We start from the raw sequence: 24735 nt of genomic DNA on the forward strand, positions 1-24735 counted from the left end.
TTAAACACTTCCAAGGCCAGGCCTCTCCCCTGGGAGTCATTCATCCATTTACTGGCTCTTGACTCAGTGCTGGCCACTGTGGCCTCAGTGGTGGGCCCGGCCTGCTGGCCCCCTTTGTTCCCTTAGGGCTGTGTCGCCCCAGCCCCAGGCCAGGCGTTGAAGGGAGCATCAGGTGCCCCTAGGGAGGGAGTGACCACTCTTTCCCAACACTCTCATCACTAAAGAGTGTCTGTCTCCTTTGTATCTGTTTTTTTTTTTGTACTTTCAATGAAATGTCCACTTTTATCCATTTACTCCACAAGTATTTATTGTGCGCCTGCTGTGTGCCAGGCATTGTTCTAGGTGCCAGAGACACAGAAATGAACAAGACAGACAAAAGTCTCTGCCCTCATGAGTGACATTATAATGAGGGAAGAGAGAATAAATAAGGAAGATAAACGGCATGTTAAGTGCATTGGGGGATAACGAAGCTGAGCGAGAGGACAGGGGAGAAGTGAGGGTGGGGTCCGGTCTGTGCCGGTTTGTGGAGGGGGTCGCGATGATGAGATGACATCTGAGCAGAGACTCCAGGAGACGGAGGAGTAAGCCAAACAGATACGTGGGGAGGAGTGTTCCAGAGAAAGAGAACAGCTCATGCAAAGGCACGAGGGTGTGCTGGGCATGACTGAGGGACAGCAAGGAGGCCAGTAACGGCCAGAGCAGAAGTGGGAGGAGAGCGGGAGAGGGGGGGTCTGGACGGTGGGGTTGCAGGGCAGGGTATCCAGATACAGCAGGGCCTTGTAAGCCATGATCCACTGTGGATTTTGCTCAGAGTGAGATGGGGCACGATGGACGGCAGCCCAGAATGTCTAACAGGGAACTTCGACGGCGTGTGCTGTCCCCTACCTCCAGCGAGTCAATAACTCCGGCAGACTGTCCCTCCTAATCCTCACCTGGACCTGCCCCTGAACCTGGGTAGCCGTTCCCGTCATCAGCTCTCTCCTGGGCGAGGGCCTCCATCTGACCTCGGGGCCTCCATGTCATCTCCCTCTGGTGGCCTCTTTACACTGTGGCCAGATCAGACCATGTGAGCCCCTCCACCCACAGCCCTTCTGTGTCTGGAGCGAATTGTAAATGTTCACTATGATCAGAACAGGGCCCAACTGTTTGCAATGCAGATCGGGGGACCTGGGCTGTGAGTATTGGAGGTACTGGAAGGTGGATTGTCATTTGTGGGTGAGGGAGGCAGCGTGCTACGTGGGAGGCCTGGAAGCCCTCCCTGCTTGACAAGCCCCTAATCTCAGCCCCATCTCTGGCCTCAGCAATGGCTCCCCCCAGAGGCACCTGCTTTATTTATTGCTTCTCCTCGGCTCCTGCGGGCAGAGCAAAGTCCATTAGTGTGTATGCAGACTCTGCCAGCTCTAAGCAGATGCAAAGCTTATTTGCAAACTGTCATTGCCCTGGCCTCCTCCAGAGACCCGCACGCTGGGCTCAGCCTGTGTCTCCAAGAGCCGCCTCCCCCAGGCAGGCAGCCGGGCTGAGCCCCTGCCCCATAATTTCCCACAGCGCAGCGTCTTGGCTGCAGTTGGGAAAATTAAATTAAATGCCACAAAGGAACCACAGCAGTGCATTGGGCCATGTTGACAGTGGGGAATGAAGTTCCCTCTGTTGATGGGAGCTCATTGGCTGGGCATCAATTGGGGAGGCGTTGAGAGAAAGTGCAGAGAGTCCTAGGCTGAGGGCATAGGATCCAGGTTCGAGTCCCAGGGGGGCTGCTGAATGTCTTGGTGACTTTGGACAACTGTTTACTGCCTTCTGGGCCTCAATTTCTAAGCTGTAGAAGGAGCTGCGAGCGATCTCAGAATCCATCTTAAACTCTTAAAATTTTCTGAATTGACTTTTGAGCGTGCTTTCTTCATCCAATTAGTCAGGGACAGAATGATGTGTCCCAAACAGCTGTAAAATCCTGAAATTGCCCGGAGGCCTACCTCAGGGGAGTGAGAGGCACTTGAGAGCTAAGACACCAGGCCTCTCAGTCTCGCCTGGCTGGATAACTCTGCTCTGGGACTCGGGCTAAGCCGCTTCCTCTCTCTGACCCATCTTCGCATCTGTAAAACAGGAATGATGACCTCTTGCTTTCCTCCTGAGGTCATCACCAGAATCACATAAGCTGGCGAATGTGAAAGGTCAGCGTGACTATACACCTAAGGAGTGGCGAGGGTTATTATTATTGTTGTTGTTGTCATTTCACATATGCCATGCTCTGTCTAGGCACACACACTTGCCAGTGTAATGCAAGAATATGCCCCTACTGAGTACAGAGCCCAAACGAATCAATTTAGCTACATAAAAGGGAATGCCAGGGCTCCCATGTGGAATGCAGAGCCCCTCTCGTAATCTGTGCTCGCTCAATTCCATGCTGCCATAAATCCGCCATCAATGTGCGAGTCTTTGCTGGAAAAACACACCACAGATCTGCACAAAAGCCTCTCAAGTTCTTTTCAGCGGGACAGGAGATGACACACGTTGGCAGACAGAAGCTCATCTCTGTGTCCAAGAGGAGTCGAGCCAGTCGGAGTATATCTAACAGGTCAAGCTCTGAAATGAAGAAGCAATAAGCCAGTGAAATGGTACTATCACCGAAACATGATTGATCAATTGAATTCTATCAGAGACAGTGGACAGTGAGATTAACTCAGGGCTGATAGGTTCAATGAGTTAAAGCATGATGTTCATTTCAGCTTCATTTCACCAGTCTTTGCTTGTGAAATTGGTCAATCAATAGAGGTTGAAGATCATATATATATATATATATATATATCGGGGACCATCTTATGGGGAATATAATCTTAGCAGTTGGCTCCTGGCTGGAGCTGCCTGCCTCGGGTAATGGAGACGGAACAGGGACTCCATCAGCCCCATCGAAATGGCCTGATATCACCTCCAAATGAAAAGTATTTTTGGATCTCTGATGATTTATCTTTTTTTTCCTCACTCTCACTTTGATCTATGACAAAACCCATACCCATCTGGGAGAAATATAGTGATTTCTCCTGAAAACATTTGTGCAATGATCAGATAGATACACTTCAAAATATGAACCTTCTTTTTAGTTATATTGTCCTTGGAAAAAAATGAAGACAGTAATCTAAAGACTCAAATGGGGGTAATGCAAAGATATCAGAGTAAATATGATTTTTAAGCCCTTTTATTTATTTTTTTCTGCGCAGTGGGGGACGGGTGACAACTCTGTGTGCGTGAAAGCTGAAAAAGGGATCATGCACGAGAAGTCCTTCCAGGTGTAATGAAAACGAAGCCTTTAGCATTCTTTGATCTCATTTGAAAGCACGATTCACAGAAACAAATCACCCTTTTGCTCCTGGTGCCGTTTCATTTGCTTTGGAATGTTTTCACTGTGCTGGTGGAGATCCTCCCTAATTAGTGCGGTGCCTCTCTGTGAGGCGGAGTAATTAGATGCTACTGTATGAGGTGATGGACCTGGACAGTGGATTAGAGAGGACAGACTTGCCTGCGGCAGCGCACAGGTATTACTTTCCGCCTACTCTTTGAGGTCATCTTGATCCATTTATGCACAAAGAAATCCCATCCGTTCCCCCCCAACACCGCGAGAGCGTCAATAATGAGTTCACCCTGTTTGTACATCCGAGCATATGGTAGGCTCTGGATGACGTGTGATGATGCTGAGCAGCTGGACAGAGAGGAAGGAGCCTTGTCCACTCCCCCCACCCCAATGCCTGCACTCTACTCCTGCTGTGTTAGAGCCGTTCCCTGGGCACCATGCTTTCTCAGTGCCTCCAGGCGTTTGCATATACTGTTCCCTGTGGTTGGAATGCACTTCCTCTTCCTTGCTCCTTTCTTTGCCTAACTCCTTCCTATTCATCTTGAAGACTTGGGCTTCATCTTTTCCAGAAGGCCTTTCTGGATCACCCCTACCTCCAGTCGGGATTAAGTGGAGTGGTTTAGCATAGGGTTAGGAGCAGACTCTGGTGCCAGACTTCCTGAGTTTGGATCCCAGTTCCTCCATCTCTTAGCCCTGTGACCTTGGGCAAATTACTTAACCTCCTTGTGCCTCAGTTTCCTCATCTGCAAAATGGGAGGGAGCAATTACAGACTTGACACCATTGGGTTGCTATGAGGATTAGATAAGATGCTTCGAATAGTGCCTGGCCCAGAGTGGGCTCTGTGTGAGGGTTGACTCCTGTCCTCTGGCTTGGGGCCAGCTCTGCTTCTCGGGCTGCCAGCACTTACTTACTAGGAATGCTGGAGTGATTCACTTGTCTGCGTCTTCCACGGGAAGGCAGGGGCTGGAACGGAAATCCCTCCCTAGCTCAGGCGCCAAGCACAGGACAGGCGGCCGGCGGGAGCTGGTGGCACGCTGCTTGGGAATGCATGGATGCACCCGGCTTGGAAGGGGAACCAGGGGCCTCGTGTCTTCCAAGGCCCAGCCCACCTTGAACCTGCCTTCCGCCCCTGACAGATTCCTTTGCCATCCTTGCGTGTGGACTCCTCGGTCCCTTGGGTCTGTCCCTCCCTGACAGCCTGTGACTCATTGGCTAACACAGCACAATCCACTTCAGTCTGGGCAGACCTGAACGTATTTGGCAATGTTACAATTTCGCGTTTTCCTTCTCTGAGAAGAAAGATTGAGTGAAACTAATGGCTGAATAATGGTTGTTCCAATGGAATTTTCCTCCACGCCGCTTTGATTTTTCTCAGTCTGCGGCCCAGGTTTAGGATGGGATTTATAGAATCACCCGGAACATTGATTTTGGTTCTGGGCTGCCACGGGACATTCCAGCCCTACCGCCCTGGTCCCCAGCACAGGGCCTGCCTCTCAGTAGGTGCTCTGGACACGTTGCCGACTCCACCTCGTTGTCTGTGCCTGGAATCCTACCCGCTATGGCAGCACCTTCCCCCCCCCACCCCCCATCGGAGGTCTGGCTGGGTGGTCCTCCCTCCCAGGCCCCCATCTCTGCTGTTAGTCACTGCTGCGTCCCTCGGCATCCAGACACCACCATGCAGAGAAGAGAAGCTTGGCCAGTTATTTTGGTGTGTGCCGCCAGGGAGCTTAGAGCCCAACTGAGTTTTGGAAGTTAATCATCCTCTTATTTAAAATTTTATGAACTGCCTCAAATCTTTCTTAGAAGCAGGTAGAACATAAGCTCTTAGTCATTTCACTCTTTCCTCCTCCGAGATCACTGATATGATAGAGGTCACTCCCTAAGGTTTTTCCCCTAGTTTTCTGATGAGGCCAAAGACTGTCCTACTCCTGAGTTCCCCTGAACCATCCAGGCCTGCAACCCTTCAAGTCTTCCGAGGTCACTCATTCAGTCAACAAACATTGATTAGCATCTCCTGTGCTTGAGGTGAGTCAGATGTGGGCTCTGTCCTCAGCAAGCTCATGCTCTTAGCAGGGAAGGAAAGAAATAATCATCCTAGAAACAGCTCCTGTTTATCAAGCACTTACTATGTATCAGGTGTCATGCTGAGCATTTAACAAGTATCGTTCAAGTCTTTCATCAACCCAGGTATCCTCATTGTCCCATTTTATAGACGAGAGCACTGAGGATTAGAGAGGCTAAAGAAGTTTCTCAAACATTGTAGGCTTGTCAGAGACAGAGTGAGGGTGTGACCCGGGAGCTGCCTGTGGTCAGAGCCCCCGGGCTTTCCCAGGGTGCAGGGCCATGTCCGTCACAGGGCTCCACGACACTCTAAGACGTGTTAAGGGGTGTGCAAGCGCCCTGCCGTGTGTTTGCTGGGTGACCTTGAACGAGTTACTTGTGTCTGCCGCTGTCCTCTGATTCTGAGGGGCTGACCTCACGGCATGAGTGTGAGGCGTAGAATTCCGGCCATGGGGGTAGCCGTGCACTTGCTAAGGAGACCCTGAAGAAAGGACAATTAATTCAGCCTTCGGACTTGGAAGCGGGCTTCAGAGAGGAGGCGGCTTTTAGGCTGAACCTTGATGGGCACTGGTGAAGGGTGAGACAACAGAGGGAACAGAAGGGATAGTGGCATCGGGGAGTGACGGTGGAGGGGCAGCCTGCGGGGTGGCACCGTGGGGGGACGGGCGGGGACCCTGACTAGAGGGCAGAGCACTGTCTTGGGAAAGCCTCGGGTGGGTTTTCCTGAGGAATAAGGTGATGATGACGGCAGCTCACGTTGTTTGGACGCTCACCTCGTGCCAGGCTCAGTGCTGAGCGTGTCACAGGGATTCTCTCGTCTAATCCTTAAAAAGGCCCAGAGATTGTCCTCAGACCGTCGTGCCCAGGTCACAAATGAGGACATGGAGGGCTTCAGCCTCAGTAGTTGACCCAAGGAATAACGGGAAGTGGAGAAGGCGCCGTCTGCAGATCAGAGAGCTGGGTACAGGTGCCAGCTGTGTGGCCTCGGTGCTCAACCTCCCAGAGCCTCAGTTTTCTCTTCCGTAAGATGGGTAAGAATCCGTCCCTCACACAGCTGTTCTGAGGGCCAACGAAATTTAAAGGTGCACAAATGCCCTAGCTCAGCGCCTGGCACCGAGCAGCGCTCCGTGGGTGCGGTCAGGGGCTTGGAGGACCCTGGGTCTGCCCGTCTCGGTCAGCACTCTCGTTCTCTGCCAGGACAGATGGTGATGCTCTCAGTTGCATGCAGGGCATTTTGCTGATTGAGCCCCAGAACTGGTACCCTGATCCCTCCTTTTATAACCTGACGTTGTGGCCAGTCCCTCCTATGGAGAAATTCTGGAGCCACTGCTGCCCTCAGCAAGCTTCCATTGCGTCTGAATCGATTCTTAAAGCTGCAGCTTAGCGTGGTCTGAGTTTGGGTCGTCTCTGCTTTGCAGATTGCTTTCAGCAGCAGCCGCCGCGGCCATCAGAGGAGGCAGCCCCAAGGTCCCTGGCTCACTTGACCCAGCTGGAAACGGCCCAGGTCACATCAGCTCAGTCCTGCCAGCCACCCTGGCTCTAGACTCCTGTGGCGGATGGCCCACCAAGCCCGGGCTCTGTCCCTGTGTGCACTGGGGGAGGCAGGTCTGGGAGCCCCAGGGGGCCCGAGTCCTGGGGTAGGAAGCAGCAGGCTGGCTGGAGGTTGGCTCCCATGGAGCCCTGTGGCCAGATGGGGAGAGAGCTCCGGCCCTGGTGAGGGCAGGGGCGCCGTAGTGCATGAAAGCAGGAACGGTGGGATCTGGGAGTTACTTTCATAATTTCAACAAGACGAAGGTAAACGTATCCCAGTGAACGACAAAGAGGTTTCCTCCTGCCTCTTACTTCCTCCCGGAATCCCCCGACAGCCCTCTCCTCACAGATCCACCGCTAGCCAGGTATTGGCAAAGACAACGAGACCCCTCAGACTCGGGCAGTTGTTAGGGGTGGAACGAATCGGGGGTCCCCTATGAAGACTGCACAAACAACCAAATCAGTTACTGCTTAGCTAAGACTACTTAGTAGACAAAATCTAGGTGGATTTTGGTGGAGAAAATGGCTAGAAATGACTAACTCGTCCTCCTTAGTTTATTGGTGGGGCCCCTGAGGCCCAGAGAGGGAGAGGAACTTGCCTGGGCCCACACAGCAAGTAAGGGCAGAGCTGGGGCTAGAACCCAGGTCTACTGGCTCCCAACCCTTTTCCCACTGGGCCCTGCCACTGCCCTGCCATGCTGAGGAGCAGCAGTGACGATGAAGGAGGCTCTGTCAGGGCTCTGGCTTTGGCTGGGCAGTCTAGAGCAATGGGACCTGAGAAAGGCTGGAGGCTGGCCCAGCAGCTCCAGCCTCCTCCCCTGGGCCTCCTGGGCCTCTGGCTGGGGGTGCATCCAGAGACCACGATGCCAGACGGGATTACAGGGATTCCTGTTGGTTTTAATTTTTTTCCTTCCATTCAGCATCTGCAGACAGAAAATACATGATGATTGTTCAAGAAACAAACCAGAACCCTCCAAGAAAAATGCAGCCCCCCGAATTCGCTGCGCTCTGAAGGAAATGCAATGGGTTTATGATCTTTTAAGACACACAAGAGACAGCTTTCCCTTGACAGCTGGGGATCTGAGGCTGTTCTGCTTCCTCCCCCTTCGTGTGACCAGACCCGATTGTGTAAAGCTTTTAGCTTCAAAGCCGGGTTGTGAATAACATTGGTTTAACCTGAAATTTAAAGCCAGCATTTCTTTGCTCCCTGAGACGGGGCTTCCTGCCCCTTGCTCCCCTGAAGCCAGCTTCCAGAATGTTAATTCTAACAGCCATGGTTGGCTGAGCCCAGCACTGGGTCTGTTACATATTATTTGATTTGGAGCAGGAAAAAAAAAAGATTTAAAGATCCCATGCCCCGTATACCTTTGTGCTTTTGCCCGTGTCTGTCCATATATTTAAGCATAGCATTCGCACTGCAAGCGCAGAGCTTTCTCCCTGGAATAAAATGGGTCTGAGCGTTTCTGTAGCCTGTCTCCATGACCACATTCCCCCATGGAGCCAGACGGCATCTTTGTGGCACAGACGAGAGAGGCTGCGGAAGCTTTCATCGAGGCCCGGAGGCTTGGACCTGTCCCCGTGCAGGGGGAGCTGGTCCTTCTTTTTGCAGCTGTCCCTGAGCGTGTAATCGGCTTGTTGGCCCGTGCTCAGTGTGCACCCACTGTGTGCGGCCCCAGAGGCAGGTCAGCCGTGTCCCTGCTCTGAGCACCACGCGCCTCTTGTCAGAGTGTTCATCTTGCTCCACGCTTGCACCCTTACTGGTCTGATTAGTTGTCAGCCGACGTTTGCCTCTTCCCCTGGACGTGACTCCGTGAGGACAGGACCGGGCCAGCTTCTGCCCATCGCTGTGCACCGGGTCTTAGCACAGCGCCTGCTCACTGCGGTCGATTGAGGGAAGGATGAATGGATGAACGAATGAGGTCAGGGATCCTGACATTTGCAGACCAGACTGGCAGAGTGAAGGTGGTTGTCACAGGGGTTACTAATTTGTTCAGTTATTCCACAAATACTCCCTGTGGAGGAGGCAGAGATGAATTAACTGCGGTTTCCCCCAAGGTGGCTAACAGTGCAGTGTGAGAGTGAGGGTCTACGGCTTGCCCCTTAAGGTAAGAGGGGAAGTGGTCCGAGGGAGAAGCGGCTGGGACGTGGAAGGGTCCTGGAGGAGGCACGCTGCGAGCTCGCAGGCTGTCTGTCTCGGCAACAGCACACGCGTCGGTGAGGGATGGTTGACCCTCCACAGGGCACGGCGGGTCACCTGTGGCCCACAGGCTGACCCCATGTGTCACCATCAAACGCCCACAAATGCAAAATTCATGTTGCCAGCCCCTAGTCCTTCCAAAAAAACTCTGCTTGGGATGAGGGTTTAGAAAGCGTGGCCTGATCTAAAGCAGCTAGCGATTCAGACTGGGACTGAGAAATGTGGAGGACGACTGCTTGCCCAGCCCCCTCCTGTGGCTCCCACTGCTGCCCCAGTGAGGCTCAGATCCTCTTCGTGGCCTCCCGTGGCCTCTGTTGCCACCTGGCCCCACTCCTGCCTGCCTCTCCAGTGTCCCCTGGGCTGTCTTCCCGGCACTCGCTCTGTTCCTTTCGTCTCCTTCTCCTCTCCAGGCCTTTGCCGGGCAGCCTCACCTGCCTGGCACATGCTCTCCCCACACCCTCTGTGCCCTGCTGACCTCTCCTCTCCTCTCAGTTTGTGCCCGAGTCCCTTGGAAGACCTCCCGACTCCTGCCCGTGAGGCCACCCCCGCCCCGTCATATGCAGTCACGGGTATATATTTCTAGACGCTTCTCCATAGTGGTCATCACAGTTTCTAACCCTGCGTCAGTTTGTGTGTGTCCTTAGTGAAAGCGGCCTGCCCTTTCCAGACTGAAAAGAGGGGCCTGTCCCGGGCATCACTGTATCTTCTGTTTGTGTTTTTTTTTAAATATTCCTTGGTACAGAGTAAACACTTAATCTGTACTTGTTAAGTGAATGAATAAGTGATTACAGGTTTAGGAGTGTCCGAAGCCTTCTTAAGGAAATGGCAGACTGCCGGCCTCTGTGGGGATTCACAGGGAGGACTTCAGCTCCTGCCCCAACGGAGGAAGCAAGTGGAGTTGCTGGCAGGGCCCAGAGCTGCGGGGGCCGCTGCTCAGGGCTGGTGCCTGGAGGGGTGGCTCTTCCTAGCTCGCAGTCCTCCACTCGGAGTGTCTGGGTCACCGAGGCAGCCTGGACACTCTCACAGGCTCAGCCCCTGGGGGCTGTGGCTGATGTTCAGAAAGCCAGAGCAGGAGACAGCAAGTTTTCTTCCTGCGAGACTTGGCGCAGGTCCCAGCAAGGCCCCCTGTGCTCAAAGTGTGTGTGGTGTCCTCGAGGGGACAGGCCTCCAAGGACCCCTAGTGTGTGCGCTTGAGTCGGCCGGGTGCCCTGAGCCTTTACTCGGTGGTGGGCCCTGCTTGGTGACCGGTGACCTTGCCTGCAGGAGCCCTCAGCAGAGCTACCCTCTCCAGGCGTTTTCTGTGGAGGCGAAGTTCTGCCCTGCAGAGTTCTGAGCTGTGGAAGGAGCCTGGCCTGTGAACCCCATGGTGGAGGGATCGAGACTGAGGGCGGCTGTGGGGATGGCCCGGCTGGCAGGGAGAGGCCTCCTAAGGGGCAGAGTTGGGCGTGTCTCACCGGGCAGCCCGAGTGGGAGGGAGGAGGTGGGCACGGCCCAACGTGGGGTGAGGCGAGGGCTTGGTGGGGGTCGTCAGGAGCCGGCTGACAGGAAGGAGCCTTCATCAGGAGTTTGGGGCCTGGCTGGCAGGGTGGGGCCAGGGAGCATAAGTGAAGTTGGTGGAAGAGAGAAGTCTCTTACAAGTGGATGTGGTTTCTCTGACAGGGAGAAACAGGGTGGGGACGCTTGGCCCCCAGGCCAAGGGCACGCTTTGGCAGGAGTGACTGGGGCCAGGATGACTGGCCAGAGCAACAGCTGAGGAGGAGCAGGAGCTGTCTTCCCTCGTGTGTGTGCGTACATAGTATCTCTGATAAGAGGGTCGTTCGGTGGATGCCAACCAATGGGAGAACCGCAGGGCAGACACAGACTGGGCTGTGAGCTCCCACATCCTGCTGGTCTTCGGCCCTTGTAGGAACGGGCCTGGGGATGGGCCATGAGGGAAGAAAGGCCTCTAAGGGTGATGTCTCACGGGCAGGAGCAGGGACCTGTTTCGTGGGAGGCTGGTGTCACAGGCTGCTGGAGGAGGGGCCCGAGCTCTAGGCTGGGGGACATTGGTCAGAGAGAGCAGCTCCCACCTTGGCCCATACATTGGGGTATCTGGCCGTTCAGGCTGTAGCCTAGCCTTTGGTTCCTCTTGAGTCAAAATTGATCTGGGATCCATTTCCTCAAGGGGCTCATGAGCTGCCTCTGAAGGCCCTTCCCGTCGAGCATGCTGGGGTGCCCTGAGCTGTCAGCCTCCACCGGGGACTCTGAAAGGCCAGCACTCATAGGACCACCCAAGGCTGGCATCTTTGCTCCGATGTCAGACCCTCCGTGCAGTTGCCTCCAGACAGGACAGTTGGGGAGACACCAACTTTTGGCAGCATCTCAGTAACATGATATCCCACTGCTTCAGGCTCCTTGGTTCACCCGCTTTCTTCTTCTGGCTAGGGTTTGGATGTGCTGGGTGGAGTTGAGGGCAGCAGTAGGGTGGGGCCACTTGTACAAAGGGGGAGGACAGGGCCAGGCCGTGTGTTGGGGCACCCATCAGAGCGCAAGCTGATGCGTGCTGGTTCTCTGGGGCTTCCCAACAGCAAAGGCAGAGACCTGGGTTCTGGCAATGTCTCTGGTCAGCCCTGCGTGAGCAGCTCAGTCCTAGGGGGCCCTGGGAAGTGATGGCTCTTGAGGCCATTTCCTCACTGGAAACTTGTGCCCTCCTTGCTTTTTCTCATTTTGAACGGTTCAAGCCCAAGTTTCACAAAGACATTTTGTCCCATTTCTTTTTTATTGATAATTCGTAATATTCTCTTTGAAATGTATGCACCATCACCAGAGACTGTTACAGTGTGAATAGCTAGTAATACGGAACACAGAGAGAAGTGAATGCTGTACTTTCTTGGCAATTAACGTGTTTGAATAGGCAATCCATTCCAAGTTCTGAAACAAGCAAAACGGAGCAGCTGTGAAGAGCCTGCCGCCCTCCCTGGCCGGCGGCCACTGGGCGCTCCTCGCATTTCTTGCCGGAGGTCCTTGGGTGATGATAGGTGTGTGTGTCCAAAATGCACATGGAGCCCTATTTTCTTCCTTTAGTACACAAGAATCTGTATATCGTACACGCTGTGACGTACCTTGTTCACTGATTTTTCATTTACCAAGGTCTCTCGAAGATCTTTCCACATCGGGTCACGAGGAGGTCCTCTCCCCTGCTCCTCGGTGGGCGTGTGCCACCACTTACCAGCCAGCCCCTGCCAGTCACCTCTTGGGTAGTGTCCAGCGTGTTGGACGAGAACTTTGTACAAATGTCGCTTCCTGTATGTGTAGGTCTAGCGGTAAAATAAATTCCCAGAGGAGCAATGGCTCTGCCGAAAGGAATATGCTTTTGTGATCCTGAGCGACTTCATCCAATTGTCCCTCGTAGGCCTGTGACCAGGCGGCTCCCAGCAGAGCTAGCTGAGAGCATGTTTCCCTGCCGCCTTCCTGACCCTGTGCTTTATCGACTGGTCGCAGCGTGTGGTGGCACCTGTCCCTGGGAAGGGCGTCAGCTCTGGGACAAACTGCACCTCCAAGGGGAGTCTTCAGTGTAGGCAAGACGGTGGCATCTGGTGATTAAGACTCTGAGTCACCCTGAGCTTCAATCCTCAGGCAAATCAGTTAATCTCTGTAGGCCTCAATTTTCTCATCTGCAAAGTGGAGGAATCATGTCATCGCCTTGGGGTCACTGTGAGGACTGGCAGAGATGGTGCATGTAAAAGGGGTTCACACGGTCCTTGGCTTGCAGCTATGGGGCTGGCTCTGCACTAACCAGCAGGGCCACCTTGGCTAAGGACCACCTGGCCTAAGCCCCCGTCTGCTTCCTGTCTTGTCAGGGAAGGAGCTGGGCTCGTGGCTCTCTAGGGCCCTCTTCCCAATCTTAGTGTCCGACACCTTTTCTCAGTACCTCGTGTCAGCTGCACTCACCCTTGCTCTCTTGTGCCCGTCAAAGGTGTTCCAGAGTCCCCGGTGCCCAACGGCCATTCCCTGCCGGGCCGAGACTTCCTCCGGAAGCAGATGCGAGGAGACCTGTTCACGCAGCAGCAGCTGGAGGTGCTGGACCGCGTGTTCGAGAGGCAGCACTACGCGGACATCTTCACCACCACAGAGCCCATCAAGCCCGAGCAGGTATGAGCCCGCTCAGCCCCCGCAGGCCGGGCCTGAAGGCGTGAGCGCCAGCGCACGGCAGTCACAGCCACACGGCCAGGAGGGCTTGTCTGGGCTGGAGCACCTTCTTGCTTCTTGCCCTGCTGCCTTTGTCTCTGGCCAGCCGGTGGGGTTGGAGGGATGACTCCATTGGCTGCTCTGCCACTGCTGGTGGCCGGCCTTTCCCAGGGCTCTGTGCATGGGGGTAATGATCTGGGTCGCTTGAGGCTGTCTTGGGTCATCATCCTGTCAGTCAGGATGAAGGTGCAAATGTGTCCGCACCTGCGGCCGTGAACCATGTCATGATGGTGCTGGCGTGTACCCTGCTGTCAGCCCTCTCTCAGGTCACCCGGTCACGCTTTTAGACACTGAATCCAAGAGTCTGGAAGTGAAGAAGGGACTCGCTGGACAAACTCCCAGCTGGGTCATTTGCAAGAGGGGGAAGGAGGCAGGAGGAGGACCCCTTGCTGAACAGCCCCCTGCTCTGCCCCGGGCAGAGAAGCAGTCGCTGCCTGTGGCTGCAGAGGTGTGACCAGGCAGTCTCTGCCCAGTGAGAGGCTCTGGGGGTCCGGATAGGCCCCCGGAGGACCAGATTCAATTCAGGAGACTATTACCTGATGCCCAGTCTGTGCTGGGCCCCGGGGGGTCACCTCACAGGCCTGGGGGGCTCAGACATGGTTCCTGCCTGCCACGAGCTCTGAGCGGTGGGCGAGTCAGAGAGGCCTGTGAGCAGTGACATCCCCCAGCACGTTGCTGGCTGGAAGTGGTGGTGAGGCCTGGCCTCGCTGCGCTTCCCCTACATCCTAATTAGATGATGCTTCTGAAGTTCTCCCAAAGAACCACTCAGAACCACGTAGGCTGCGCACCAGCTCCGTGGAGAGGACAGGTGCAGCGGGGACCTTGGGTGTGAGGAGTGAGTAAGGCCTTGGGGGCCACCATCCTGTGACAGTCTCGCTGTCTCTGAGCAGTTGCTATGAGGGCTTTCACAGACCATCTAGCTGCTTTGCTTTCACATGGGGAAACTGAAGCCCAGAGAGGCAAAGAGACTGCCTAAGGCCATGCAGCAAGTTGTATATTCACTTAACAAACATTGATGAGTGTCTACTACATGCAAGGCCCGGGGCCAGGCACTTGGGGCACGTGAGTGAACAGGACAGGAGACTGCAGAGGTGGGGAGAATCACATAAATGAGAATCACCAAGAGTCGTGGGGTCCAGATGTGCTGGGTGCTGAGGAGGAGCTGTCTGAGAGTGTCTGAAAGCAGAAAGCAGAAGCTGAGCCGGCCTGGAGGCCCCGGCAGCATCCTGGGGAAATGCGTTTATGCTGAGCCCTGAAGTGTTGGGCAGAACCGGGAGCAGGGAGCTGGGCGTGAGAGAGTGTGCTGGCAGAGGGAAGAGCAAGTGCAAAGGCCCTGAGGCAAGAGCAAGAATGGCAGGAGCTAGGAAGAGAAAGAGAGCTGTGTGGCTGGGCTTCAGGGACCGGGCTGGTGGGAGGCTAGGAGGTGACACTGGGAGATGGGCCTGGTCCAGTAGACTGTGGTCAGGACTTTGGTCTTTCTCCTACCAGTGGAGTGAAGCCTTCTCTGGGAGTAGTCCTACTTGCTGATCCCGCACCCTCCAGACCCTGGGCTTTCTAGAGAAGAGTCTGTCTCCGTGGCACACAGCCTCTCCCACTGCTCAGAGCCCTTCTGGGAGAGGGCCGGAGACTCCTTCCATCTGACCCAGTGGAGAAAGGAAGAGGACTCAGTGAGGAAGACCTCCCTGCTGACGCCTACCTTCCTCTCCAGCATCTGTCCTCTGAAGGTTGACAAGATCACGTAATTTCAAAGCCGGCAGGGCCTACAGAGGCAGCCTTTTAACCCTGTCATTTTTAAGAGGCCCAGAGAGGGGACAGGTTTGTCTGAGGTTACTCAGCAAGAGAGGGCCGCCTCTGCACCCAACCCTGCCTGCCCTGCGGCCTCTGGTGTTTCTGTTAAGCCCTTATTCACTAGTGCAGATGCTCAGGTTAGAGACTGGTTCATGAAATTCTCGAGGGAGTGCAGATTCTGTACCACAGCTCATTTAGCTTCGAGCGCCCAGAAAGACGGGGTGGAGCCTGGGCTCCCTGGCCGGGAGGCGTCCAGAAGCCTCCCGTGTATTCACGCACTTGCTCACACACCCCTGTGCTCCCTTGTCCAACAGATTTCTTGCACGATGGCTGTGAGCCTGGCCCAGTGCCCCGCATGCAGGGAGGGAGGGATGACCAGGCACCAGCTCTGCCTGTGGTCTCAGGGGTCGTGTGACATGGATTCAGAACCTGCAAGGTAGGGGAGAAGGTTCCGTGGGCCCTGATGAATGGACACGCTGCCTCGGCTGGGGCATCAAGGAAGATGTTCCGGAGGAGGCGAAGCTGGGGACAGGTTGCACAGGCCCGTACAGAGAGGGGCCTGGCGGGGAGGAGACCTGCATCACATGTCGGGGCTCATGTCTAGCCGTCTCGCTGTGCAGTGTCCTTCAGAATGAGGCGGACGCAGCCGCCGGCCTGGCCGTGACGGTGCGGGCTCCGCGTGGGGCCTGCAGAGCACCTCGGGGCCGGATAGTGACTGACTCAGGGCTTTCTGGTTAATCTGCTTCGCCTCCCCGGAATGGGCGGTAATGAGGAGAGATGGGAGGTGAGGCTGTCGGGCACACACGGGCACTGGACTATGAATGACACACCCTCGCTCCCATCCCCAGTCACTCTGGACAAATGGCGGTCCCAGCCAGGGGCGCAGGCTGGGAAGGGCGGCGCGTCAAGGGTACAGGTTCCTTGAGCTCCCTCATGTTCACTCTCGGCCTTGCCTTGTGAGCCCCAGAGCAGCGCAGCAGGTGCCGGAGATCTGTGTCTCCATCCATGGTCTACTGGCCTTGCTGTCAGTGTCACTGAGCAGCCTGGTGGGAAAGAAAGAGCATTTAGTGGCCTTGGAGTTGGTGTGTTTGACTTGAGTCCCGGTCTGCCCTGTTAGGCGAGTGGCTTTTTCCCGGGACCTCAGTTTCCACATCTGTGGCAGTGGTAATTGTGATTTTGACGACACCACCACCAGCAGCAGAGCAGCGACCTGACAATAACGACAGAGGTCTTCCTCGCCTGTGCATGCAACTGCACGGTTTTCTGAGATCTTTCATCCATTGTGTCATCAGGCTCTCAATGTAAATGCCCGCTACGCAGATGGGCAAGACTCGTGAGTCCCATTTTACAGACCGGAGCATTTTTCTCCCGACTGTTCACCCCATTTTCAGGCCCAGGGAGCTTCTGGGCCTTCTCGGGGCTGCAGAGCTGGACTTTGACCTCCTGACGTTCTGTCTTCACCTTGTGGGAGATGGGTACAGGGGCCTCCACGTCCGGAACAATTCTAGGAGCCCGTTTTCTGACTGGCTGGTTTTTAGAAGTGGCTTTGCAGCCAGAGCCTGCCTGCCATTCCAGAACCCTTGGAGTCTTGCCTAGGCTTGGCGTGGCCCAGGCCTCCCAGGCACCTGCCTGGCCGCCCAGGGAAGAGCGTTCCTCTCCAGGGCCAGGCTGTGGTCCTGCCAGGCCCTTGGCTAGCGCGGAGCCTCCCCCACTTTGTCGATTTCCCTGCTGAGATCTGCCCCGGGTGGGTGGGGCCAGGCTTCCTGCTTTTGGACAGAACCTCAGTGAGCCTTGGCCCTGGGTGGAAGGGGTTAATGTATACACACTCCTGGGGCGATGAAACACTTCCTTTTCAAAATGGTTATTGAAAAAGCAATTCTGTTTTCCCTACATGTGGAGCGAGTAAAAATCACCTTGGAGAAGAAGAGGCAAAAAAAAAGGAATGACTGCCGGCAGTGCGCCTGTTTCGACAGTGGATCTGTTTCAGTGAAGTCGCACTGCGCTGTCGCGCTGGGGACGGGCCGCCGCCCCGCACAGCCGCCGTATTTACTCTCAGCAGACTATTAACCAACACCAGGCTATTAATCTGGCTTTTGAGCCTTCACTAAAGCCCATAAAAGCTCACAGTTGTCAAATGGAGTTCATTTTAATTTCCTTTCAATCACAGTAAATTATTCAGGTGATAAATCAGCTGGAGCGGCCTCCTGGCTGTAATAGGAACCCTAATTCCTGGCTAATTATCCAGCCCATTGCTGCCAACAGATCAATACGGCGCGAAATGGAACGGCCCAGGCCCTCCCTCCCATCGGCCAGGGACAGAAAGACAGCTGGGGAAGGGGGTCGCGCTGCTGACCTCCCAGGAAGTTCAAAGGTCACAGGGGGTTAAACCGGGAGAAGGCCCTGCCCTTGTCTAACAGGGGCCCCAGGAAGGCCTCCTGCTCTGGAAGCTGCTCTGCCATTGCCCCAGGCTGCTGCGCCTGCGCTGAGCGTCACCCGCGTCAGGAAGGGGCTGGGCTGTGTTTCGCAGCACTATTAAGCTTGGTCCTCAGGGTGACTTGAACACCGACCTGAATCAGAAAAGGAGCTGGGACTGTTGGGGAAAAGATGAGGAGCCAGTCCTGCTTCCTTTCTTCAGGGAGCTCATTCTCCTCTGTAGTGGGTCTGTGCCCACCACGGCGGGGGGAGGAGGGGTACGGTAGGGAGAGGAGGGGGTAAGGAAACAGGTGCGCCAGGCTGAGAAAGGGGGAAGGCTTCCTGGAGGAGGTGTCATTCGTGCTATGCCTTGAGGGAAGGGCAGAATCCAGATGTGTGGAGATGGTAGCGAGTTGGCAGGAGAGGGCCTTCTGGGCGGCAGGAACAGCATGGGGGAAGGTATGAAGACTATGAGGATGGCAGGGACCTGCAAGCTGGTCTGCGTGGTTGGCAGGTAGGGTGAGGGAAAGGCAGTCAGGGACGACGAGGCTGGAGAAGCAGCAGAGGCCCCAAACCCCGGGGGGCCGGCATGTGGAGGTGAGGAGGTTTGGCTTTGCCTTGGGGACAGTGTGCCCGAAGGGTCCTGAGTCTGCCCACCTGGGAGCAGTCTTCCCTGGGGCCTTGTTCCTTTTGTCCTGTCCCTGCTGCTTCTGTTGGATTTCTCTTCCTGAAGCCCGTCCCCACGTAAGGGCAGTGGGAAGCCAGGAGGGGCTCTTACGTGGCCCTCAACCCCAGCCCTTCATCGCCGTCAGACCCTTCACCGCCCCCATGTCCCTCTGCTTGCCCACGAGACACTCTGGCTGTGGCCAGGCCTGACCCCTCACTGCCCTGCACGTGCTGGGCTCCTCGTCTGTCCGAGGGGGCATGGGGACCATGGGCTGGTGTGCGTATGCATGTGCATGTGTGTACGTGTGCATGAGTGTGGGAACCCCAGGGATGGCTCCGAGCACGCAGGGGGGCGGGTACTGCAGCTATTATTACTTTCTTAGTGCTCTCACTCCATGCTCCCGCTCAGGGTTTCCCTGCATGGAACATGCGTTCAGTCTGTTTCAAAGTCTACCCTGTCCAGGCCCGACAGGAGTCCTGCCTGCCCTGGGCGGCCTTCACTGACCCACTTCAGCCTGCGCTGCCTTGCTTCTTGTCGGAGCCCATCAGTGCGTCAGATTTTAATCATTACTGTGGTAGCTGTTGTACCAACTGTGCGTTCATTGCCCACCACGTGCCTGGCTCTGTTGCGGAGAGCTCCTTTCTTGCCCCCTCTCATTACTAAGTCACAACACTCCTATCATCTCCACTGTGCACACAGGCTTAGCGAGACTAGGGCAGTGACTTAGCCAAGGGTACGCAGTGATTGCAGGGCCGAGGGGGGAAGTGGGCCCCTGGCTCCAGAGCCCGGCTGGGAGCACTGGCTTATTGCCAGTTGCAGTGCGATGAGGCTGCCCACTGACTCCTACAGGCGGGCAGTTTCCTGGAGACACAACCTGGGGGTTCAATCTACTCACCCAGGGAGCCGAGCGTGTATGAGGAAGTGCTGGGGCTGCGCCACGGCCAGGCCGCTGTCTGGAGGCGTGCGCAGAAGTCTGGGACAGTGACGGGCCGTGCTGCCCTGGGCTGCTGCTGCTCCTCTCGCCTGCCCCTCCTCTCGCTGGGCTGTGCTCAGAGTCAGGCTCCCCCATTGCAGACAAGTCGAGTTTGTTCAGGAGGGGAGATTAAAAGTTCTTTCCTAAGAGGGATGACTGGAGAACTTGGGGCTGTTTGGTGTTAAGAAGGGAAGACTTGTGGATGTGAGCAGGGAAGGAGACAGGCTAAGAGAACTTTCTGGTAACCCAAGCTTTCTAACTGTGGAGTGGGCCTCCTTGTGAAGCAGGGGGCTTCCTGTCACTGGAGGCATGCAAGTAGAATCTATCCTTTTTCATATATGCTGTATTAGAAGTTTCAAATCCTCTGAGGGCTTACTGGCTAAGCGTCAAGGCCCTTCCACCAGGACAGAATGCTCCGAAGGTGTGAAGAGCAAGAGGAGGGGAGGAGCTGTCAGTGGAGGGGACCTTTGACCCTCAGCGTGGCGGGGGCACTGAAGGGCGATGCCCCCAGGGTCCTCACTGGATCGGGTAGGGAGGGTCAGCCTGGTCGCAGGGGCCATGGCTCTGAGTGCCAACGGGCTGGAGGCAGCAAGGTCTGAGGAGGCCCAGTGATGCCTCCCGCTCCTTTGGTGCACAGAGCAGGGTGGGGTTTCTCGCTGCCTGTGGCTGCTGCCAGCCTTGCCACCCACACCCGACTCCTCTGCCTGGGAGCTCAGGGCCAGGCCGCTTGGGGCTGGAGAGGAGGATGGAACAGCCCGTGTCCTGCCGATGGGCGTCCAGCTGCAGGGTGCTGGCAGGGCGGGATGCCTGACTGGAGCAAAGGGCTCCCTAGGAAACCCCGAGCTCCTCTCACCCAGAACTCCAGCTCACAGGGCCCTGTGAGGTCGCGTACACCTCAGGGACATCTTCACAGGGCAGACGGGGAAGCTGAGGCAGCGCGAGATTAGGTAACGTGCCCCAAATGATGGAGCTGGTCAGATGGCCACGTGCTCTGCTCCCGGCTTTTGTGGTGTAGACAGTCCTGTGGACTCGGGCCCTTCCCTCGGCAGGTGCAGACCATTCCTGATGGACTGCTTGGTTTCATTCAGCAAATACTGATTGGCACCTCCTCTGTGGCAGGTACTGTGCAAAGAGCTGGGGGACACAGCAGCAACAGAGACGGACGTGGCCCCTGGAATTCACCTAGAGCAAAGGAGACAGACTTTAACAAAATTATCATACCAGTCAAAACGGCGTGTTCATTACCAGTTATCACAGACCATGATGGGGGCTACAAGGAGAAAGACAGGGTGTACTGAGAGTAAAGAGTGGGAGCTCATCTAGATGGGGGTTGGGGTATGTCTCTCTCAGGATGGCACCTTTGAGCTCAAGGTGATGAAGGGTGGTGGGAACAGTGTCCCAGACAGAGGGAACAGCCTGCTCGAAGGCCTGAGGCTGGAAAAACTTTGGTCCAGTGACCAAAAGATGTCCTGTGGGACTGGTGAGCATGAGAGGCAGAAAGTGGCACATGGTGCAGTGGTGGGGTGGCAGGAGCTGGGTGTGAGGGGACGTGTGGACCTCTTCTCTTGAGAGCAAGGAGAAGCCTCTGCAAGGTTTTCAACTAGGGACTATCAGGATCCAAGCCAGTGCAGATTAGATTATTCTGGCTGCTGTGAGGAGACTTGGAGGGCTGGGGACCAGGAGCTATTACCAAGGCACCAACGATGCCACTGTACCCCTGGGTGTTGCTGTACTCTGGGGTGTTTGCCTGCCCTGCCTGGGGCTGGCCTCTCTAGTCCATGGTATTGACCAGGAATTGTGGCCCCATGATGCACTTCTCCCCTCTCCCCTGTCCCCTCCCCTACCTCCTCCCACCTACTCCCAATCTCCCGCCACTGAACTCTCCAGCCAGGCCCCAGGTTACTAGAGTTGAGCTCGGATTTGGTTCTGAGCTTCCTGATGGTTAAAGCAAAATGGGAAACACAGCCAGTTGTGTGCTTCTCATTGTCCACCAGGGAAAAATAGGCCATTTCCCCAAAGGAAGCCATGATTTTTCTGATGCTTAGAGTGGAAAGGAAGTTGTCATATGGGCTCCAGTTGGGGGCCCTGAGGAGGCCATAGGCACAGTCTTGAGCAACACCCATCAAGGTGCTGCAGAGGTTTTCCAGGGCTCCGTCTTATGGCTGCATCTAGTGACGACATGCTCATTGGTGCATTTCTGCAGGGGCGGGGCTGCTGTGACCGCACGGCTCAAGAATGCAGCCTTTCTAATAGCCCAACTTCGACTGAGTCAAATCCCAGACATTCTGGGGTAGCCACCCCTAGATTTTCTAACTTGATGCGCCAGGAAGATGTGCTACTACCTTGGGCCTTTGTGACCTCCTCCCACCCAAGGGTACCCCTGGGAAAATGTCCTCCCCAGCCAGAGAAGGTTCGATCTCTAGGAATGTACCTTACCATCAACTCAACTCCATCAGCTCAACTCTTGGCGAGAAGGAGAATTTAGTAGTTTGCATTTGACTTCTCTACTGAGGGCTGGGTGCGCGGGAACTTGGCGGGGGTTGAGGGAGGGAACAGTCATACGTTTTGGAGATTAAAGAGGCAGATGGCTTACCCACCCAACGGCAGGTGGAGGAGATGGAACTGAGAGAGGGCGTGGCTGGGCCTTCCCATGGGAAGCAGGCATGGTCTGACCTTGTTGCCTTCCTTCTGACGTGCGAGAGGAAGCCTTCTGACCCCAAGGCCCACTGACACTGCCCCGCTGGTGAACCAGCCCAGTGAATGTCCTGGGCTCTGTGCAGTCGGATGAGTGACGCCTCCCACGGAAGGAGCTACAAGAGGGTGGAGAGAGTGGTGGTAGCAGGGGAGGGGCAGGAGTTCTCTTCCTGGGTCATCCCAGCATGAGGAGGGCATGGGAACCCCTTCCTAAATACAGGGAGGCTTAAGCAAGATTTACTTCATCTTTCTTTGGAATGAGATAATGACAAGGATTATGCTGGAGTTCTTGCTCCCTAGATCTCTAGGGGTACCAGCCACACTCTCCCTTAGCCTTCCACTGTCGCAATCTCAAAGTGACCCAAGCATGAAAGTGACCCAGCCTTCTTCACTTGCTCTGCTGCCTAGAGTCTCGCCTGGGGATGCCCATGTCTTCCTAAACAGCTTTTAAGATATTTTCTAAACAGCTGAGTATTCTGAGCATCCTTTGTCTTCCTGTGGACCAAGCAGAAGGGTGGCTTCCTGAGAGAAACCACTGTGCCTCTTATGCAAGACTGGAGAATGCTTGAGGGAACGCTGAGCACGTTGCCGTAGGGTAGAGACAGGGGACAGACCCCTGGGCTTTTGTGATGTCTCTCAGGCTAGTTTCTCTCTGGGTCATGTTTCCGCATTTGGGGTGGATTAGCCTGGGTCATCCTTGAGATCCATTCCAGCTCTAACATTCCATGAGAGATAAAACAAATTGGAAATCCATCTCTTATTTTTATTTTGACTTGTTTACAGTTTTTCCTCCTGTCTGTTCCACTCTTTTAGATGACAGGCGAATTCTGTGTATGTGGGGTTTAAAGATTACAAGTGAATTGTCAAAGAGCTGCCTGCGCCTTGCTGGGATGCTCTTGCATTCATTTATTCATTCATTCATCCAAGAAATTTTTACAGATATGCCGTGTCAGTGACATTGACCACCTGTGCTGTGCTGTGTGGCATAAAGTAACAGCAATGGATGCAGCCAAAGGTATTGTCTGAAAATTGACTTTTGGGTAGAGATATTTCCCCCTAAACAAGGCCAAACAATATTTGCAATAAAAAAAGACAAAAGAACAGGTAATTCCAATCCTACAGCCTGCTTGTTTTGCAAGTGCACTGGAAGTTTGGCTTAAGGAATTTGGCTGTTCACAAAGCTCTTTAGAAAAACCCAAACCTTTATTATTTTATAAATTACAGAAAAAAAAAAGAATTAACTTTCTGCTTCTGATAACGAGGTCTGAGCTATTGCAGACTCCCCTCCCATCTCAAACAAATAGAAATACTGGGTCAAAAATAACAATAAATTATTTTTGGTATATATCTGAGGTTGAATTAGAGAGAGGAAATCCTCAGGAGCTGGAAATGAAGACGGAGCTCTGAGCCAGAACTTTAAGTGCAGGAGCTAAGGTCCCAGTGGCCCAGGGCCTGGTCAAGGGTACAATTCCTAGTGAACAGGGTCTGGGGTTTTGATGCTGGTGTGGAGACAGAAGATATGGCCTTAGACTTATGTGATATGGGAGTTGGAACTGAATCTGCTGCAAAAACTTGAAACCTGGAAGGATTGCCCTTTCCATGAAATGAGCACCAGGCAAATTTCACCTCCAGGCTGAGGGAAGCAGTAAGGAAACTGGATTCTACGTGGGACTTGGAGCAGAACGGAAGTTTCCCAGGGGAAGTTGAAATCCCAAGCCTGTGCCACCTATTGGTGTGGTATCTCAATTTATATTCTTTATGAGAAACCCAAGAAGAGAAATTGATATAAAAACTGGGGTCATCTCAGGGAAATCCTTCAGATGCCTAGAAGAAGCACAAGAAAAACTCTCATCTGGATCCTTCCACAATTCAGTATGCACAACATGCCTACAGAGTAACTGATAACTACCAAAGACGAGCTAACAATTAAATAATTGCAAAGCATACAAGGAGATGAGAGCAAATCAGGAGACATAATCAGGAAAATCAGTACTCCAAGAACCTTAAGTAACAATCTGAAAGAGACTATAAAATAACTACAGAGATGAAAACAGGACTAGAAACGTTACAAAAGAATAAAACACCATGAAAAAAGAACTGACAGATTAGAAAAAGAACCAAATAAAGCTTCTAGAAATAAAAATTTTAGCCATCAAAATTAAAAATTCAATTCATGGGTTAAATTCCAGATAAGACACAACTGAATAGAAAATTAGTGATTTGGGAGACAGAGCTGAGGAAATTTGCCAGGACTGCAGCAAAGAAAGCTAAAGAGTTGGGAAACATGAAAGAGGGAGTAAGAGATAAAACAAAATTTCAGGAGAAGGTCTAACATATGTTTAATAGTTGCTGTGGAAAAATGAATCCCAAAAAACGAAGTGAGGCAATATTTGAAGAAATAAAGGCTAAGGAATTTATAAAACAGAACCGTTGCCAGACATGTATCATTGGATTAAGGAAGCACACCAAATCCCCAGCGAGTTAAACAAAAATAAATGCATGCCTAGGCAAACTGTAGTGAAATTGAAGAACATGAGAGACAAAGAGAAAATTATAAAAGCAACCGGAAAGGAAGTATAACTTTTAGATTGACAGGACACTTATTAAAGCATCAGCACAAGTCGGAAGACAACAGAAAATATCTTCAAGTGTTAAGAGAGAACAAGTGATCTGTACTCAGAGAAATGACAGTTTAATAGTGAAGGCAAATAAAGACATTTTCGGACAGAGAGTGTTTGCCACCCACAGGCTCTTGCTGAATTGCTAAAGAACGTGCTCCAACAAGAAGCATCTGAGAGACTTCCGGTTTCAGCGCCCACATATAAAGAGCTTGGAAGTCGTCAGT

The 24735-nt window shown here is 54.0% G+C and overlaps 1 protein-coding gene across 4 annotated transcripts in view; it reads left to right on the top strand.

Annotated features, from left to right (window-relative positions):
* PAX5 (paired box 5) overlaps positions 1–24735 on the top strand; it is a 185400-nt gene that overhangs the window by 48508 nt on the left and 112157 nt on the right. For all 4 annotated transcript variants that reach the window (XM_070519173.1, XM_014861144.3, XM_070519174.1 and 1 more), the window contains exon 6: positions 13085–13260. In XM_070519173.1, coding sequence (XP_070375274.1) covers positions 13085–13260 — 176 coding nt within the window. The remainder of the gene's footprint in view (positions 1–13084; positions 13261–24735) is intronic.

Source organism: Equus asinus, chromosome 10 (genome assembly GCF_041296235.1).
Source record: "Equus asinus isolate D_3611 breed Donkey chromosome 10, EquAss-T2T_v2, whole genome shotgun sequence".
Lineage (NCBI taxonomy): Eukaryota > Metazoa > Chordata > Mammalia > Perissodactyla > Equidae > Equus > Equus asinus.